Below are 20,771 nucleotides of genomic sequence, written 5' to 3'. Positions count from 1 at the left end.
TCTGAAAAGCTTTGACTGACTTTAATAAATCTATCTTTGATTTCAAAACTCTAAAACTTTTTTTTTCTCCCCCTTAGCGGTCCCAGCCCAGCCCAAACCTCTGTCCACGCCGGCTACGCCAACTTCCTCTGCTCTGGCTACCACTGCGCCAATTCTTCAGATCATCTCCACAACCACAAGCTCCACTCCTTCATCCACCTCTTTGCCTGGTCAGTCCCAGACTGGCACCCTACTACTAAAGACTGGTCCAAATCCAACAGTTATGACCAACGCCCCAGCAACATCAGGGGGTCAACCGGTGGCCATGCAGCAACTTTTAATTCAGCTGCCTTTAGCCATGGCCAATGGGCAAAGCGGGGCGCTAGTTAATGCTGCCGGTGGAGTTGGTTTGATACCGGTGTCGTCATTATCAACGGTTAGTAACATTAATAAAGCAAAGACGACTACACCTGCTACCACCTTCATGCTTCAGAAGACAGCAGGCAATGTTTCATCCGCCACTTCTTCAGCTCCAGCAGTGTCATTAGCAAGGGCTGTGTATCCGGGTGGCACAGGGACTGTTAGTTCACCCAACACAGGGATATCTGTGACAACTGCCCGAACGCCTACACAGTGTGCCGCTGTTGTGGGAGTCTCGACAGCAGCCGCTTCTCCTGGAACCACAGGACCTGCAGCAACAGGATCAGCAGCAGCTGCGGCTGGTTCACCATCGGCTTCGGCATTGGCTTCTAAGACCGGTATGAGAAAATGTTTTGTGTAAAGTGTGTGTGTGTGTGTGTGTGTGTTTGTTATTTTGCTGGGGTTTTTTTTGGCCTAGGAAGGATTACAGATTTCAAAGATAAAATTTAAATCATGGAATTAATTAAATATTTTTCAAAAAACTGTTAGGTTTTCATTAATTATTATTGCAATTATTACAATTATTGCTGCTGCCTCTTTCAGTTGTTCTTCTTGTAATCACCGTTTCGTTGCATAATCCGGACACATTTGGATACATTGCCCCATTTTATTTATTTAAGTGCTTTGTAAGCTTATTTGACTTGTGTTTTAGTATACATTTTCTAGCACATTTGACTACTTTTATTATAAAGTAAGGTATAGTTTTATTTATTCTTCAGTATTTTTATTCCATAATGTAATCTTGTTTTATTTTTTTCTGTTGCAGATAATCAGGCCTCGACACCAAAAACAGCCTCTCAGGTAAGTCTCATTTTAAACCACGCTGGTGTGGAAAAAGTATTTGCCTCCTCACTGATTTTTATTTAGTTTTTCCTGAATATTAATTATCCTAATTTCAAAACTGAATGGATTACTTGTTATCTTTGACTAATATTTACATTTTGTTTGATTATCTAAAACCTAAAAGTGTGACAAACCTGCAAAAAATAAGAAATCAGTAAGGAGGCAAACTCTTTCACACCACTGTATGTGGTGATTTAAACTATATAATTGCAGGTTGCTCTATTGTAATGACTAAATTCTTCTTCTTCTCTACAGCCTGGGCGTCCTAAAGGTTCTGTGATTGATCTGACCGAAGATGATGATGATGTTCAAGGTAAAACCACTGTTGTTGATTTCTCTGTAGGTGTTCTCACATTTGCTGAAATTTAATGTCAATTAGCTAGCATTATATGAAGAACCATAATTTGCACTCAATTGAGAAACTGAGCAGCTTTGAAATGACTGGGTTTTTTCTAGTGATGCTGAACAGTGCATTGAGTAAATGATTTTAATGTTTAAATGAACTAATAGTTGTATTGTTTTGATTTACTCATAATTATACAGGTTTTTTTTAATCTCTTGGTATTTTTAGATGTTTCATAACTCTTTTTCTCCTTTTGTTGGTGCTTTGCAGTGACAGGAGTCCAAAAGGCTACTGTTTCCCCTGTCACTACCCAGCGTTCATCTGGGCCACCTCCATTAGTCAGCTCTACTCCTAATACCGGTGAGTGTCTCGCTCAAGTAGACCTTTTCATTTTCTTTTGCTTTACCCCTTTTACTTTTTAATTTGTTGTCACATGTTTTGATTGCTTTCTTTTTGCCTGCCATTAGTGCTGATTTGGTGCATAAATAGCTAAATATATTCAGAATAATTTAGAATTGACTTCCAGTTAGGCCTAACATTTAAAATAAAGCCTTGGCTTATTTAAAGCGAAAGTGAAACTATCGGTGCATTGGAAATAAGTATGCACTGTGCAGACATCCGCACATTTGACACCAATACAATACAAATATGTGCATGTTTTGCTTTCGAGGCATTATTTGCATTATGTATGTTTGCAGCATGTTTTAAATGGAAACAATGGCCTTTTATTGACCTTATCCTACAATGCGGAAGTGCAATTTTTGTTTTAGAACTATGGGCAAAATGACTATGAATAATAAATGACAGACAACGGTCAAACTTTACAAACAAGTGATGACTGTACAAGAGTACAGGGTGGGCCATTTATATGGATACACCTTAATAAACTTATTGGGAATTTTACAATAAAAACAATGGTGTGCTTGGTTTTAACATACTTTTATTCTTTCATGAGCCCCCTCACATATACTAATGTGCCACAAACAGGTCATCAATATCACCAACCATTCCCATTTTATTAAGGTGTATCCATATAAATGGCCCACCCTGTATAGTAATATAAGAAAAAATCTGTTTGCAACATCAATCAGTAGAATGAGCTGTTTTTAAAGGGTTATGAAACCCCCTTTTTCAGTTCAAGTCTACCTCAGAATTAAAAAAAAATGCTCAGAGATGGGCGTGGAGCTCCAAGTAAGTAATTAATTGCCCTGCTACATTTGTTATACGTAATTTAACATACACGTAACCACATTTCGTTATTTCATCGTAAAGGTAATCGTGTTTATGTAAACACTATAAAAATGAGGGGGGGGGACTTCTGTCCTCAATCCGCAGGTCTGAATGCAGACACAGTGGATGGCATTGCAGCAGGTCTCTTGCCCTGTCTACTCCGACCATTAACCATGCCGATTTTAAACATGGAAACATGGCAGCAGTAATATAGGCTGCGTCTGAATTGTAATAAACTCAACTTATAAAAGACAAAGTCTGCCATTTCTCCAGCTCTCCTGACAAAAATGCTTGCTGCAAACCTGACAGAATCCAGGGGAAATGCATGCAACTAGCCTCCTGGAAACAAACACATACAACCCATGCCGTGAGCAGACATGATCTCACCCCGTCATTGGGTCTCACAGCTTGAAAGGTCTGCCTTGCCGTTGGAAAGCACATGCTGTCATGAATAATTACGAAGCAGGGATAGGATAAGAAAACTCTGCTTTGAGTAATAATGAGGAACTGACACGTCATCATGTCACTAGCAGGTTGATTTTGTTTGATACGTCACTGATTTTGAAGCCGTCCCTAAATTAATTTACACCCGAAAGATTAAATTAGCTGACAAAAAGTTGAAATTATTGACTTTCCCCACAATTAAAGCTGCCAAATGCTAACATTTGTCTTAACTGATCCATAAAACACAAATCTGTTCAAATTTCAAAAGAAGTACTCCAGGGTGTCTTGAACCTTTAATGTCTAAAATTTAATGCAGGTAGTTAAGACCGGAAGTCTTGAGCCAAATAGATTTCAATGGTTGTGTCCGCTCGTACATGAAGAATAAGCTCAACATTGAAAATGACTGTAATTCTCTATATTATTTCATAGATGTATTGCTGACTTGTGTTTGCTTCTCTTTTTCCCAGGTACAGGAGTTCGATCGGCACAACGTTCCACTGTGGTAAGTGTTTCCATATAAATATTCTAAGAGGAGTCCATTATTTTACTGTATTATTATTTCTAATAAGAAATGAAGTAATGCTCCTGTGCTCTTCTAATAGTGATCTTTTTTTTTTTTTTGTCTCTCAGGATTCTCCATCTCAATCCCGTCCAAGCTCTTCTTCCTCCACCTCTCTTCCTCCGCTACCACTGGCACCATCACCACCGGCGCGCCTCCCACCCGAAGCCAACCACACATCCCCTCCACAGCAGCCGCAGCTCAAACTCGCACGCGTCCAGAGCCAAAACGGCATCGTCCTCTCCTGGTGTGTTGCTGAAACAGACCGCAACTGCGCCGCTGTGGATACCTACCACCTGTACGCCTATCACCAGGACCACCAGAGCTCAGTTTCAGGTGCTTCAGCTCAGATGCTGTGGAAGAAGATCGGGGAGGTGAAGGCGCTGCCGCTTCCAATGGCCTGCACCTTGACCCAGTTCGTGTCAGGTTCCACATATTACTTTGCAGTGAGGGCGAAAGATGTGTATGGACGATTCGGTCCGTTCTGTGAACCGCAGTGCACTGATGTCATTACTCCAGCATCTTCGGCATCCACCTAAAATGATTCCAAGCGATGGCGGGAGGTGGCCTGGGCCAACGGGAAATTTGTAATTGTTACAGAATTGTTAACTATGCGCAGACCACTGGGTTAGTCTTGCCCTTCGTGTTAGGAATAGTAGGGAATTCTAATAGGTTTGTCTAATGCAAATGGACATAAAATGACTCGTCACTGCATACAGACACGTACACTTTGTTTCAACTTTGTTTTACAATGAGGAGGGAACTATCAAACTTGCATTGTGCTTGAAATTGTATTTTCCTTGTGCAGAATGTTCAGTTAAGTATTGTTTTCAAATTTCTTTCTCTATCATTTTTTTTTTTACGTGGACAATTTTTTTTTAAAATAAAACAATATTCAATACATTGCACAGATATTCCAGTCTAGGTCCCGGTCATTAGCTACAGGAAAGGAGAGAGGAGACGTGTTAAAGGTTTTTGTAATGTTTTTTGTCTGGTACCCAGACACTCCAAAATGACACTCAATAAAAGTATTGATATATTTAAGAAGCTGTCTTTTTTTTTTTGGACTACAATGTGATTTTGTTTATCCACCTGTTTTATTGTTGTTAAGGTTAAAGTGCATGTATTTTTCTTGTGTAATTGGGAATGCAGGAAACAAAGTAAATTGTGTGTTTGGACCACTTTATTAGGTCCAACTGCTTGTTATTGCAAATTTGTAATCAGCCAATCACATGGCAGCAATTTAATGCATTAAGACATGAAGACATGGTCAAGATGATCGTCGCAATTCTAACCAAGCATCAGAATGGGGAAGATAGGAAATTTAAGCGACTTTGAATGCGGCATGGTTCTTGGTGTCAAACAGGCTGGTCTGAGTATTTCAGAAACTCCTGATCTACTGTGATTTTCATGCACAACCATCATTAGGCTTTACAGAGAATGATCTGAAAAAGAAAAAAATGTTCAGTGGGGGCAAATGCCTTGTTGATGTTGGCTTAGAATGGCCAGACTGGTTTGAGCTGATAGAAAGGCAACAGTAACTCAAATAACCACTCATTACAACTTAGGTATGCAGAAGAGCATCTCTGAATGCACAACATGTCAAACCATGAGGCAGATTGACTACCTCAGAAAATCACATCAGGTGCCACTCCAGTCAGCTAAGAAAAGGAAACTGAGACTACAATTTGCAAAAACTCACAAAAAATTGCACAATAGAGGATTAGAAAATGTTGCCTGGTCTGATGAGTCACAATTTCTGCTGTGACATTCAGATGGTCGGGTCAGAATTTGGCATCAACAACATAAAATCCTGGATCCATCCTGAGTTTTATCAATGGTTCAGGCTGCTGGTGGTGGTGTAATGGTTTGGGGAATATTTTCTTGCCACACTTTGGACCCATTAGTATTAATTGAGTGTCGTGTCAATGACAGAATTGTGAATTGAGAACTGTTGCTGACCATGTCCATCCCTATATGACCACAGTATACCCATCTTTTGATGGCTACTTCCAGCAACATAACGAGCAATGTCAGAAAGCATGAATCATCTCAGACTGGTTTCTTGAACATGACAATGAGTTCACTGTACTCACATGGCCTCCACATTCACCAGATCTCAATCCAGTAGAGTACCTTTGGGATGTGGTGGAACGGGAGATTCGCATCTTGGATGTGGAGCCAACAAATCTGCAGACACTGTGTGATGCTGTCATGTTATGGACCAAAATCTCTGTGGAATATTTCCAGTACTTTGTTGAATCTATGCAATATAGGATTAAGGCAGTTCTAAAGGCAAAAGGGAGTCCAACCCGGCACCAGTTAGTTGTACCTAATAAAGTGGCTTTTGAGTTTATAGCTTATAATTTGCGAACCCTGAAAATATGACAAGTCAATCATTGGATTTGAGTTCTGCCATATGGGTAAATTCTATATGACTAATAAATCTTTGAGTATAAGATTTGATATCGCAATTGTCCCAAGGTGATACAAAAGGCATGCAGCATAAAACATAAAAGCACTTTAAGGAGTTCACACTTAGCTAATGCTTGATACTGATTGCAGGTTTGGCATGCTGTCCCAGGAGAGAACCCTGAGTCGGCAGTACTTGAGCCCAGGGCTCTCGCCTGGTCATTTAGTATAGAAGGGGACCCAAGATCCTTGGTATAGGACAGGGATCACCAATCTCGGTCCTGGAGGGCCAGTGTCCCTGCTGGGTTTAGCTCCAATTTGCTTCAACAAACCTGCCTTGGTGTTTCAAGTACACCTAGTAAGACCTTGATTAGCTTGTTTAGGTGTGTTTGATTAGGGTTGGAGCTAAAATCTGCCAGACACCGGCCCTCCAGGAACAAGTTTGGTGACCCCTGGTATAGGAGGAAAAGGGGTGGATGGGGAGATTCTTCAAAAACAAAGATGAGGTAAGAAAAATGGGCTATTTATGTAGGCTTGAATTTGTCTGATTGGTTTATCTTTGTGAGACCAGCCGTGTTAAATCATAGCACGTGACCCTCTCAAAACTAGTTTGTAAAACAAACTTGACAAGTATAAAACACTGTTATTATAGACCAAGGGGTCACCAAACTTGTTCCTGGAGGGCCGGTGTCCTGCAGATTTTAACTCCAACCCTAATCTGAACAACCTAAACAAGCTAATCAAGGTCTTACTAGGTATACTTGAAACACCCAGGCAGGTGTGTTGAGGCAAGTTGGAGCTAAAACCCTGCAGGGATACCTGACCTCCAGGATCGAGATTGGTGACCCCTATTATAGACCATTTTATTGTGGTCATGTCATTAGCCTATGAACATTTCCTGCTTTTAATCAAACTATTTAAAAAATGTAATAGGGCAATTCAATCATAACCTTATGTTAAAACAGCTATCATAACATTATTTATTAATATGTGACTCTTTTTGGAAGCTATAAGCTATAAAAATTAAAAGTGTAAAACAGGAAATACGTTGAAACCATTGTTTTTGTTTACATGCCTGAAAATAGTGATTTAACCGAATATAATAGAATAGAATTTAACCGAATATGCTTAAATTACTATTAGTGGAGAAATTACTTATTAATATTGTTCAAAGCAGACACATGCACTTTTCGAAAGAGCTGCATGGAAATGAGTGCAAAAGGAGAGGGAAAAAGAATATTTGAGGCATTTTTAATACAATTTTCAGCTATTGTTGAGACCTGGAAGACTGCAAGGTCAGCATACTTTGGCATACTCAGAAAATAACATTATTATTTAAAGTATTTGTTCAAGACAAAAAAAAAAAGAACCAACATTTTATGAAAAACGGCTTGTCCAAATTTCTTGCTGAGAAATAAAAAAATGTACTGAAAGAAATTTGGAAATGTGCAATAACTGGCAATGAATTCAGAAAAAGTACTGCAGCTTTTAAACGTTACCCTTAATGTTTGGTTCCTGCCAAATTGGGTGGTTTAGTGATTCAGGGAGGACCAGCCTTGATGCCACTAGAAAAAAAATGTCTTGATAATCTAGACCGCAATGGTGTCAAACTCACAAAGGGTTACAGAGTTTACCTCCAACCACCTCCAACTCACACCCGCTTAATAGTGTCTATAGTAGTCTTGAACACCTTGCTTAGTCACAGCTGTGTTTGATTAGGGTTGGAGCAATGCTGCGGCCCTCCAGGAATCCAGTTCGAGACCTACATAATATCCAATTACATTAAAAGTATTACAAAGCCTGCAGAATAATAAATGATAGTTTAGGCCTATATATATTTTCACAAGTTGCTTATTGTGATTTGCAGGGTGTTCAGTCATCGACATGAACATGAATCAGTTTAAGCAGAGCCAAAAATTATGAGGACGCATTACTTTTTTATAATCAGTGCATTATTTAGCAACTCACTTTATTAATAATACATTCATAGATTACTTGTTTGCCAATCAGTAGAGGAAGCTTCATTAAAGGTCTTCCTCATCCAAGACACTATCCAGTGGAAAGAAAATATGTCTTCCTTACATCATGCAATCAGAAACCTGGTATATAAGTAGAATTAAAATGAACGAAAATAACAGCACAACACTGCTAAATCTTGCACATGCTGTTGCCACTATGTGTTTGCACCACAAGGTGGCAGTCAAAGATTGACAATTCCTGGACAAAACGCAGTGCTGGCTTCACATTCATTCATCCTGATTTTTAATACACTTTGATAAGAGATAAACAGTACAGAGACCGCGCAAAGAGGAATTCCAATTCAACTAAGCCTCTTAAATCAGCCGTCAGTGTAGTAAGCACACCAAGTGGCTAATGAAACAACAACAACTATTATTATTATTATATTATTATGCTCGTGAAGATGTAATTTTTTTATTGTTTTAAAGTCAAGAATCTGGTCGAAGTTGAAGCATCATCAAATAATTTGTGAAATTTAATTAGTGCGAAGAACACTAAAGTGAGAAATTTCTACCGTAGCCTAAGTAGACGTCAGGGAAACACGTTCTTCATAAGAAGCCACGCCCTCTGATTGATTTCATCCAGTCACTGCCACGAACGTTGCTGGACGACGAGGAAGAGTTAAATTTATGTGTGGAAAAATCCAAATGAGATCTTTTTCTCCTCAAAATACCACGGTAAGCTCACTTTTTGAGTCATGTACGAAAGTAATGGGAAAAATAACGCTTTCTCAAAACTCTGAGTTCAGTTAATTGGCAAAAATAATCTAAAGCACCTAAAGTGCTACTCTGTGGGGTCGCCTGCTGGTCAAAACTGTAACAGAAAAACTCAAAATTTCACAAATGTTAAATCTGTTAGTAAAAAACACATTTTACAAACCAAATGAGAATATTTTAATACAAGTATAAACTATTACATCATAAATGATAATAAATCTAAATAACATGTAGCCTATGTGATATACATTTTTAGGGCTTGACCTTTTAACGTCAACGTTAGTTCAAGTCCTCCTTGCATGACAAACGCCTGTTACAAAATAAAACGAACATATTGTTCATTCATTCATTCATTCATTCATTCATTCATTCATTCATTCATTCATTCATTCATTCATTCATTTTTTTCTGGCTTTCCCTTTATTAATCAGGGGTCACCACAGCAGAATGAATTAACCACACATGATGTTAATCAGGTTAAAACCTATTTATACAGTCTCTGGTAAAAAAAAAAAGGACACTAAACGGACACCATCTCTTTTAGCGGCTGGTTGGAATCACTGGTTCGTTTATAATTCAAGACCCAGCTAGTATGATTATTTTTTTAAAGTTATATTATTTCATTTATTATTTAAGTTAATATATTTAAGTTACCAGGTTCTCTAAAAATGAACTACATATGTGTAATTACAATCGTTAATAATGTAAATTTCATTCATTCATTCATTTTCTTTTCGACTTAGTCCCTTTATTAATCTGGGGTCGCAACAGCGGAATGAACCGCCAACTTATCCAGCACATTTTTACACAGCGGATGCCCTTCCAGCCGCAACCCATCAATGGGGAAACCCATACACACTCATTCACACTCATACATTATGGACAATTTAGCTTACCCAATTCACCTGTTCCACATGTCTTTGGACTGTGGGGGAAACCGAAGCACCCAGAGGTAAACCCACGCGAACACAGGGAGAACATGCAAATTCCACACAGAAATGCCAACTGACCCAGCCAAGGCTCAACCTTCTTGCTGTGAGGCGACAGCACTACTGCGCTACTGCGTCGCCTTAATGTAAATTTGGAAACGGTTATTTTTACAGTGTTTTGAAACATGAGCAATTCCATGCAAATGTCAACCTTGCCATGAAAAAAATAAAGTTTTTACCATTATAGAAAAACGCTTTTTTAGGTTTTTATTTTATAGTACTCTAAAGTACTTAAAAATGTCTGCCAACCTTTTTAAACTATTTTATTTGATTTATTCTATTTTATAAATATATATTTTATATAAAAAATCTACATAAAGTTTTATTACAATTATGCAGAAAAGCCAAAAGAGAGGAAATATGCAGATACACATATGAAAATTGTTCCTGCTCTCTTGTTAGTACAGAGGACAAAAGCATATATCCCATACTCTTTTAGGATGCTCTACAAAGCTAAAACAAAGTCGTAAATTTTTTTTGTTCCGACAGTGTACTGTTTTGATTAGAGATAATTTGTTTTTGTTTGTTTTTTAAAGCGCAGTTAAGTCAGTCGCTGCATTATGCATGAGGTTGATAGCAAAGGTTGGCACATATAATCACAATGTTGCCAAACAGATGGGGAAGAGAGAGATATGACCATTAATTAAATGGGTTATTTGACATTGAGTGATGGGAGTGATGAGAAACAGATGATTGTTGCTTACCAATGAAACTTGTGCTGTTCCCATGAGAAGAAACTAAGGTGATGTGAGCAAATAAAATCACCAACTCAAAGAAATATGTTGTTTTTTTGTGAACAATATATTTTGTTGTGTAATGAAAATTCCTATGACCACTATTATTCATTTGAAGCCCTTTACTCTTGAAGTGCTACTAGCTATGTTTCTATCCAAAAATACAAATTAAATTTATGCGCAAAACAGGAATATTACAAACAGGAATATGAATCTTTTCTTCATTTAATAAATTACTTGAGCCTCAAAAGACAAATGCTGACACACAATGAACATGTGATTGCGTTTGAAGGTGTGAGACGCGGAGCACGAATGTGTTTGACTATTCTGGAGGTAATTAATAATTTAATGACGCTAATACTAAAATGGTTACGGCATTTTAGAAAGACCAAACTAACATTTCCGATGTTTTACAATGTGCTCAGCCTGCTGATTTGTCCATTCACACACATTTTCATCATCTCATGATCTCTTAAAACAAAATCACATGATCTTTTCGAGCGCATACTGGAATTTGTTCAGTTAAAGTGTTTCCATTGTAGTTCATGCGCATCTTTTATTAGTACAATATTAGTACAATTATTTATGGCCAGTCAGCCAGTTAATCTGTAAGTATTTTAACTTAAAATGTTAAGATTTTGATCATTAATTTATATGACGTACCGTTCTGTTTTTGTACATATTATTTAACACAGGCTCATTGTGGATATGCACACCGTATACATTTCTGGAGAGTACGAATTATTTAACCAGAGGTCATATGGCTGCATTTCATCTTTTAAACAAATGCTATGGAACGGTATGACGGCGCCCACAACTTCTGTTCCTTTACGTGGTACCAGCTGACCGCTTACCTCCATGTGGACAGCTTTTTGTCCAGTGGCTCGCCGCGTACATCACCTTGAGACGCAGAGTTGATCACGACAACAGGGATCTAGTCCGGCGAAGAACGGTTCAAGAAAGCAGGTAAAACAAAAACAAAAGTAAACAAGTAAATAACAGGGTGAGAATGTGGTAGGATCTGACAACATGGTTAAAATTTGGTGTTTTTTTTCCGAATTGCTTTTGAAAACACTATTGGTTGGGTTTAGGGAAAAGGGTGGGGGGTTATCGGTCAGTTGGCCAGTCAGTCGACAGTGGCCTCTGGTGGATTTACACGAGAAGAGAAGGAGCTAATGGCACTCGCGAGATAAATTTGAAAAAAAGCGTACAAAACGGCCTCACAGTGGTGGATTCGCAAAAACGGTATCTCCAAAAAAAAAACATACCTCTTGGGATGTATTTCGCACTCTCCAGAAATGTATACAGGGGTATGCATCCATAATGAGCCTGGGTTGATATTATTCTGATTTAAAAAATTAGTCCTATATGCAATTGTTTGACAGCTCAAATGTTTAAATTTGTTTCATCCAATGTTTTATATGATATCTTCATCCTGCTTGTCGCTAATTTGAGTAATTTGAGTGAGTGGATAGGTCCTTAATGAGAAAAATATCTACAGGTGAACTGTTTGTGTCTGTATTGTAATAAAGTCAGTGCAATTAAATCTGGTACAACTTGGACTGAAATACACTGAGCTACAGTAATGCATTTTAATATCAATCTTTTGATAATTTGTAGTGTTTTGTTCATTATTTCAAATGTCAATTCATTAATCTGATTCATAACTATGTGTGTTTCTAAAGTAATCAAACAATAGGGATTGTTAAATAAATCACAGTATATTAATAAAAATATTATATCCCAGTTATCACTCCTGTAAATAGTGTGGACAAATTTGCCCATGAAAAAAAGTTGTGTGGACAATCCCCTGCTTTCCCCAATGTAAATGATGCCAATGATACTGCCAATGTTGTTTTAGTTATGTATTCAAATTGGAAGTAGTCTACATGAATTCCAAACAGCGGTGGTATTGCATATTTATGTAACACTTTGCTATCTAAGTGGTTTGCTATCTAGCATTAATACTTTGTAGTGTAATTAAAGAAACTGCATTGATGTGCAACTACCTCTAATATAGTCTTGTAGAATATATTTATCTCAGGTGAGGGCATAAATAATTTTTGAAATTCAGTAGTACTTTATATCAAGTGACCTTAACTAATACGTACTTACACTAAAACGAATCATTTTTACAATGTACGTATTGGGTAAATACATGCTTTACATTGTAATTCATTGATTAAATACCTCACTCACTGGCAGAGCTGTGATGAAACAAAACATTATTGGCTGTTTTTAAAAAGAGGGAGGAGCTACACTATGTCCTGCCCTCTCTTAGTGTTTCGGTTAAGATTATAGCCCCTTTCACACATACAGACCTTTCCAGAAAATTACCTGTAATTTTCTGGACAGGTCATTTGTGTGAACGAGCCCTTTTTGAAAATACCAGTAAATTCGTTCTGGCTATTTTCCGGAAAGTGAAGTAACATTACCGGTAATTTGCCGGATTGCTGCACGGTGTAAACGCAAAAGAAAGATTGCCGGAAAGATCGCGTTCACATCTAGAACATGCTGATGTAAGATGTCTACTTTAGCCAATCAGAACACTCAGATGCATTAACATTTCATGCAGTTTATGAGAATAAAAGCCTGAGATTATTTTTCCAGACACATTTTTGCTGCTAGATGTTAGTCAGATAATATTTCTATGTTCATTCTTAATGCCAGCTGGGTTTAAAAAATATATAAATAAAATGTTTATGATATTCCGTTGTTTGTTTACCTTCAAGCTCTGACACGTGTGCACGTAACGCAAACGGTGGGTGCCAGCACACACACATATTATGAACACCCCGGTATTCGAAAGTGTTCTTCCATATGTTTTCATCAAAGTTGTTCACCGTACTTATCTATCTACAAAGTTTGTAATGTAGTCAAATGTTTACAAGTACAACCGCAGCTGTTTAGAGCTCATTTCTGGTTAATGATGTCAGAATTTACCTGTATTTTGGAATATATGTGTGAATGCTCTTTTCCGGAAAAATTCCGTAACATCCTTGTCTGTGTGAACAGCACTTTTTTGAATTTACAGGTAAGTCGTTCTGGAAATTTTCCGGTTATTTACTGGTATCACTGTGTGAAAGGGGCTTATATAAAATGTCAAATCAAAATGCACATTTCAAAGCACTTCATGGAAACTTTAAACCTATCCATACCACCAAATCTATCCCTAACCCTCTCACTTTAAGAGCACCAGAAGTGTTAGATTATGATCGCAGTTAGTACATTGTATTTATTTATTTTATTTATTTATTATAATAACAATCCAAATTTGCACAATTTCTGTGGTTCTTCTATAACTCTTCTTATATTTTTGTCTGTTTCAAAATGATCAACAGAGGGAAAGAGCAACAGGCAGACAGTCTGTGTGAGTTTTTCAAAAAGAAGTGGGAGACAGGTGCCAAGAAATGGAGGATCAAAAGCACAAGTGATCAGTAGCTGAAGCCAAGAATCTAGAGAAAGAGAGAGAGAGAGAGTCCTTGAGAGAGCAGACATCTGAGAAGCAGACATTCACTTGAACACAGAAATCTCAGACCGATGACAGATGGAGTGGTAATGCAGCCGTACAAAATTAGTATCTGAGTAGGACCGGGGAATAAGCGGAATTAAGTATTGGCTCCATTTCAATTAATGAGCTGGAATTTTAATTGAATTACGCACATGCCACAGTTACTGAGCTGGAATGTAAGGAAATGCTAGTAGTCACATAGAAAAGATTTCTCAGTAACAGTTTATGGTTAAGTCCATTATTTAACATTAGGTAATGCATATTGCGGTATTTATACAAATTTATTAAAGGGCAGCTATTTTACCCCTTTTACAAGATATAAGATAAACCTTTGGTGTCTCCAGAATGCGTCTGTAAAGTTTCAGCCCAAAATACCCATCAGATTATTTATTATAGCCTCCATAATCTGCCCATTTTTGTGTCTGAGTACAGTGTAGCTGTTTTTGTAGCCTGTGGCTTTAAATCCAAATGAACTGCTCCCTCCGCTTCCACGTGCATGTCTGCTTCTCATGTGTTACAGCAGATAAACAGCAGTCAGTGATAGACACGAATGAAGCTGGAATACAGCTAATTAGTCAAAAATACCAGGTAAATTTATTTCATGTAGTTGTGGTGGAGTTTATTCAGGCTTTCTGAAATAATGCGTCTCACACAAATGTTATTTGCATTGCACACACACACACACACACACACAAACACATATACAGTTTGATTTTTGTTTTTCTTTTTTAAATATTTATATATTATATAAATATTGCAAGGAAATTTTCACAGTATGTCTGATAATATTTTTTCTTCTGGAAAAAGTCTTATTTGTTTTATTTTGGCTAGAATAAAAATTTTACGACTTTGTTTTAGCTTTGTAGAGCATCCTAAAAGAGTATGGGATATATGCTTTTGTCCTCTGTACTAACAAGAGAGCAGGAACAATTTTCATATTGTACCTATTGTATCGTGAATCTGCATATTTCTTCTCTTTTGGCTTCTCTGTATAGTTGTAATAAAATTTTATGTAGATTTTTTTTTGTATATACATGACCAACTTCACATGGTCAATGTAACAATGTTTTTAAAACACCATTTTAAGGACAAAATTATTAGCCCCTTTAAACTCTATATTTTTGATCTACAGAATAAACCATCATTATACAACTTGTTTAATTACCCTAACCTGCCTAGTTAACCTAATTAACCTAGTAAAGCATTTCAATGTCACTTTAAGCTGTATAAAAGTGTCTTTAAAATATCTAGTAAAATATTATTTACTGTCATCTTGGCAAAGATAAAATAAATCAGTTATTAGAAATGAGTTATTAAAACTATTATGTTTAGAAATGTGTTGAATAAAATCTTCTCTAAAAATTGGGGGAAAAAATAAACAGGAGGGCTAATAATTCAGGGGGCTAATAATTCTGACCTCAACTGTATGTATATATATATATATATATATATATATATATATATATATATATATATATATATATATATATATATATATATATATATATATATATACATACAGCTGAAGTCTGAATTATTAGCCTTATGTTTAGAAATGTGTAAAAAAAATCGTCCCTCCTTTAAACAGAAATTGGGGGAAAAATAAACGGGGGGTGAATAATTCAGAGGTGCTAATAATTCTGACTTTGATAATATATAATATATATATATTAATGTCAAGAAATTTAAAAAAAGAGACTTGTTGTGTTTATATCACTCCAATATGACAGTGGACACACTAGTGGGCCTCAGCGATGCTACAGGTGTGCCGCGAGAATTAAAATAAACTAAATTATTGTGCTATAATTATTTGATTTAATTATTAAATAAGTTTTATATAAAAGGATTGGTGTAATGGCTGTTCCCTACTGTTAGCGAACTTCAATAATATCCTAAAAACCCAACCGCCTTCAGATCGATGCGTTTCAACAGACTTAAAGTTTTTTTACTGTATTATACTTTTTTGTTTATTTTTAATAGAGATAATCAGTAGATGAATAGTAGTGAGTCCATTTCAAAGCAGCAGCTTTTTTGTCATCTTTGTCCTGTAAAGGTTCATTTATTAAAGAAAATGCCCAAAAACTCTTCATAATTCAGAAGCTTTGAATCTGTGTGTGTTGTAAAAATAAAATAAAATATATATTATTAAATATTCTACATTTAATTTTCTATATATATATATATATTTTAAATAAAATGCTGTAGAAAATAAGATAATAATAGAACAAGCAAAGGAAATATTTTGATAATAAATAAAGGTTTTAAATAAGCATTTTCTTTAGACTATCAGTTTAAGAAAAAGTGCCAGGCGTGGGCCTATTAAAAACATTTCGGAGAAGGAGGTGGGCCTCGAAGTGAAAAAGGTTGAGAACTTTGCATATACCTACACACAGTTTTGTCCACACACCAACTGATTTGATTTTCATCATAGGTGCCCTTAAATGTTAGTTAACAAGCATTCAGCTGTTCATTATATTGTAATAATTACTATTATATTATTAAATTGAAGAGTTGGATTTGTTAATGTGGAAATTAATGAAAATGCTTTTGAAGTATTTTTTTTTTAAAAAAAGGGACTTTATTGTAAAGTTTTATCAAATTCTTGTTAGATAATTACACTACAAATATCCATAAATTAGCAGTTTTCCTTGTTTTGTAATTCATGTTTTTATTTTATTTTTTTCCTCATATATTTATGCTTTTGAATTGCATTAGGATACCCAGTTTGAATGTCATCACTCGACTGAATGGGCGTTATCGGTGGTTATCAGCTGTTAGATATGGGTCAGGAGGGGTCTTCTGCGCCTACTGGTAGGCTCAGAAAGCTGTTTATTATCCATCCACATGGTTAATAGAGAAGACTCCAGATGCAGATCTGTTTTTACATTACTGTGACAGTTGGGTTTAGGGTTGGGGTAGGGGTAGACGTTAATAAAATACAAATAATGAGAAATTTAATAAATATTATAAATAATTATCGTGGTTAATCAGCTATACTAATAGAGAAGACTCCACATCCAGATCTGTTTTTACATATACTGTGATGGTTGGGGTAGGGGTAGACCTTAATAAATTCAATTAATGGGAAATTTCATTTATTCATTTTCTTTTCGGCTTATTCCCTTTATTAATCTGGGGTCGCCACAGCGGAATGAACCGCCAACTTATCCAGCATGTTTTTACGCAGCGGATGCCCTTCCAGCTGCAACCCATCACAGGGAAACATCTATACACACCCATTCACACTCATACACTACGGACAATTTAGCTTACCCACACAGAAATGCCAACTGACCCAGCCAAGGCTCGAACCAGTGACCTTCTTGCTGTGAGGAGACAGCACTACCTACTGCGTCACCGTGTCGCCTTAATGGGAAATGTATTAAATAGAATAAATAATTCTCGTTAACTTCTGTCTGCAGTCATATGTGATCTATAGATGACTAACCATGTGAATGGATGATAACATCCCCTATACTGGCCCATATCTATCAGCTGATAACCATTGATAACGCATATTCAGTCGAGAGATAACATTTGAATTGGCTGATTGTGGATCTTGATCTTTCTTCTTTAACCCTGAAAAGTTTGAAAAAGAGACTTTTATAAACTTTTTAAATAGTTTAAAATGAGTTATTGCCTGGGTTGGTGTTGTATATTACAGTGCAAAAGCCTTGTTTCTCTACAACAGCTTTATTTCTCTATATATTATTTCTTATACATTATATGTACAACTACAAAAATGTCAATAAAAGTCACTTTGTTCAACTGTAGAGTTGAATTTTCAACACCCAAAGTCAAACAGATCAGAGTCGACCTCCCATAATGCAATTTACAACCGTAAATAAATGGAAAACACTTTTACAGACTTGTTTACAGGGGAGTCAATAATTAGAGCTAAAATGTTTAATGTTCTTCTAGGTGTAACTTATGCGCTCCATCTCAAAATCAAATTGCAATATGGTTGCTGCTTCAATCCATATTACACCTTGTCTGAACTGGAATTAAGAAGACATTCTCATCCTTTTTCTTTCTTTCTCTCTGTCAATTGTGCAGTAATCCTGCAGAGGGACCCCTCTCATTCTTCTTTTCTTTGGCTCACTCCTACTCCACAGCGCTCTGTCCATAAGGGAGGGGTGCAAGAGAGAGCGTGAGTGAGTGAGTGAGTGAGTGAGAGAGCACAGACTCGAGGTGTGGAATTCTTGGGCAGACATCGCAACCATTACACCTCTTCCTACTGTTCTGCCTCAGTCACTGTCTGTGGAAAAGGGCTATTATTTATTGCAAACGGAGGACTCCTTCAACAGAAGCCAAAAGAAAGGGGGAGAAAGAGTGGAAAAAAGAGTGAGAGAGATAAGAAAGAGAAAGAGAAGAACTAAAGCAACAACTGGACAGCCGGAGCAAACTGACTGCTCTCCCTGTTTAAAAGAAAGGAAGGAAAACGGAAGGCACTGGAGTATTTGTTTTTTTCTTTCGTTTTGTTTTTTTCTTCTTTCTCATCGTGGTGCTGGGAGGCACATCATCCTTTCAGTTGTTCGCTCTCTCCATCATTTGCCTCCTGATCTATTTCTCCATTTATTTGGTGTATAATTTTGTCTATTTATGACGAGGCAGGGGCGAAGAGAAAGAAGGGGCAAGTTTTTTTCTTTTATTTACTCTCGTTTTTGACTATTTATGACCCCCTTCATTCCCTCACCTGTCTCTCCTTCCCTCAGATCATCCCCTTATCCCTCCATCCCTCCCTCCATCCTTTCATCTGGAAAGTGTGATGCTCCCTGAATGAAAGTTGGTTGGAATTGCGAAAGGAACTCACAAGCCATCTCCTTATCGTTTTTTTTAAATTCGTTTTCTTTCTCTTTCTGTCTTTTTTTTCAAACAGTTCTTTTGATCCTCCACCATCTACCCTCACGTATCACTCTTTTTTTCCCTGGATGCTTTAATATTCTTCTAGGTAGGTTTGACGGCTTGTTTAGTGTCTGTCCGGTCTGTTTGTCTGTGTGTGTGTGTACTTGTGTGTTCCTATTTTTACATGTACATAAAACACACATCAACACACACATACACATACACACACCGTCATTAAACGAATGGACAGTCAGGTGTCAGGAATTAAAAATCACTTCTCCATGGCCATTTTCTCCCTTCTCCAAACGTGTCCATCTTCCACTGTCACCTACAAATAGGAAAACATTTGTTCTCTCTTTCTTTTGTAACACACACTAAACACATAAACACACTATCATGCACATCTGGTCTTGAGCTGCCCGTTCAGAAACATTCTCCATTCATCTCCAGTGCAAGCATTGGTGTCTTTTATTTGTTCGAGAAACGGTTGCAGACACATTTCAGATGAGCTTCTGCTTCGGTTCTTTGCCTGAGATGGGTGAGGTTGGCGTCACTGCCTCATTCTCTCTTTATGGACACATTTCCAACTTGTGATTTGTGTTGTCGACAGCCTCCTCTGAGCTGTTGAATCATGAAACCTGAATTGTGAACAATAAATTGGTCTTTGCTCAAAAAATTGATTAGGTTTTAGTGCAGCAGTCATTTTTTGTTTCACCTCCTTGCCAGCTTGAGTCCATTTGCGCTGTTATGGTCACTCCTTCGTTTTATTGAGTGTTTAATTTTCTTCTGTCACTCGCCTCGGTTTTATCTGCTCATCCTTTCCTTTTTCGGACAGGCTGTCATCGCATCTCTTTTTTTCTTATCACCACCTCTTGATTTATTTGGAGCATCTGTTATTTTAGCTGTTGTACATGACCACTGTATGACTTCAAGCTCATTAGAGAATGAAAACTTTTCACTCCCCACTGTAAGTTATGTATACCTCCTAAATGATCCTTTTTAAATCAGTTTTACACATCATTTGATACATTTCGTGACAGAATTATTATTATTTTTTATTGATATTCTTTCGATTTATTTCATGTAATATGTTTTATTACCTCTGAATATGGAAATTAAATAAAATTAAAAAATGTTGTCAGTTATTTAAGTTTATGAAGGGGATGGTGATCCAAGAACTTCATATGGAAAGAAATCAGAGCATCTCCTTTTTTCATTCATGCTGATGTTTTATTTTCTGTGCATCACTTTTAAGCTGACGCTAACTTTTTTGTGATTGCTTCTATGTAATCTCCTGAAATTCAGCTTCAGATGTTTTATGGAAATTTCTTTAGACATCTTAAATCCATCATCACCATTTTTTCTCTTGAATGAACTTATAAGACTTTTTTTTTTTTTCTTACAAACAAACCTATTATTGGGTGAAACGGATATATCAAAGGAAGGTCAACCATCTTGTCTTGTTTTTGAATGCTTGCACTCGCCCTCTGTCTTGTGTATCATGTTTTTGTAACATTACCCAAATAATGATGAAATGCCACAGGACAGTTAGACTGGTAAGTAACATGACTAAATATCACACATAAATATATTAGTATGCATTTGTAAGTGTGTCCCTGTTTTTGTCAAACACCTGTCCCCTCTGTGCTCCAAAATAGTTAAGCATTTATTATATTAGATCAATTGAAATATTTGAACAAAAGGGAAAAAAAGATCTCATTTAGTTA

The 20,771-nt window shown here is 36.8% G+C and overlaps 2 protein-coding genes across 31 annotated transcripts in view; both read left to right on the top strand.

Annotated features, from left to right (window-relative positions):
* The window catches only part of atf7ip (activating transcription factor 7 interacting protein), a 46,437-nt gene extending 41,575 nt beyond the window's left edge, over nucleotides 1-4,862 (top strand). For all 23 annotated transcript variants that reach the window (XM_073945484.1, XM_073945443.1, XM_073945466.1 and 20 more), the window contains 6 exons: nucleotides 78-737; nucleotides 1,166-1,200; nucleotides 1,498-1,555; nucleotides 1,856-1,945; nucleotides 3,727-3,761; nucleotides 3,890-4,862. In XM_073945484.1, the coding sequence (XP_073801585.1) occupies nucleotides 78-737; nucleotides 1,166-1,200; nucleotides 1,498-1,555; nucleotides 1,856-1,945; nucleotides 3,727-3,761; nucleotides 3,890-4,357 (1,346 nt within the window). In that variant the 3' untranslated portion in view covers nucleotides 4,358-4,862. The remainder of the gene's footprint in view (nucleotides 1-77; nucleotides 738-1,165; nucleotides 1,201-1,497; nucleotides 1,556-1,855; nucleotides 1,946-3,726; nucleotides 3,762-3,889) is intronic.
* Nucleotides 4,863-8,828: 3,966 nt separating this feature from the next.
* grin2bb (glutamate receptor, ionotropic, N-methyl D-aspartate 2B, genome duplicate b) overlaps nucleotides 8,829-20,771 on the top strand; it is a 193,567-nt gene continuing 181,624 nt past the window's right edge. For 3 of the 8 annotated variants that reach the window (XM_017355013.3, XM_017355012.3, XM_073946022.1), the window contains exon 1: nucleotides 18,382-19,150. The gene's annotated coding sequence lies outside the window, so the exon portion shown is untranslated. Of the gene's footprint in view, nucleotides 8,927-18,381; nucleotides 20,601-20,771 lie in introns of those variants that run through there. The other 5 variants (XM_073946063.1, XM_068219735.2, XM_068219730.1 and 2 more) reach the window with 4 other exon arrangements.

The sequence above is a fragment of the Danio rerio genome, chromosome 1, assembly GCF_049306965.1.
Source record: "Danio rerio strain Tuebingen ecotype United States chromosome 1, GRCz12tu, whole genome shotgun sequence".
NCBI lineage: Eukaryota > Metazoa > Chordata > Actinopteri > Cypriniformes > Danionidae > Danio > Danio rerio.
Note: the sequence above shows the minus strand (reverse complement) of the source record. Positions and strands in the feature narration are given on the sequence as shown.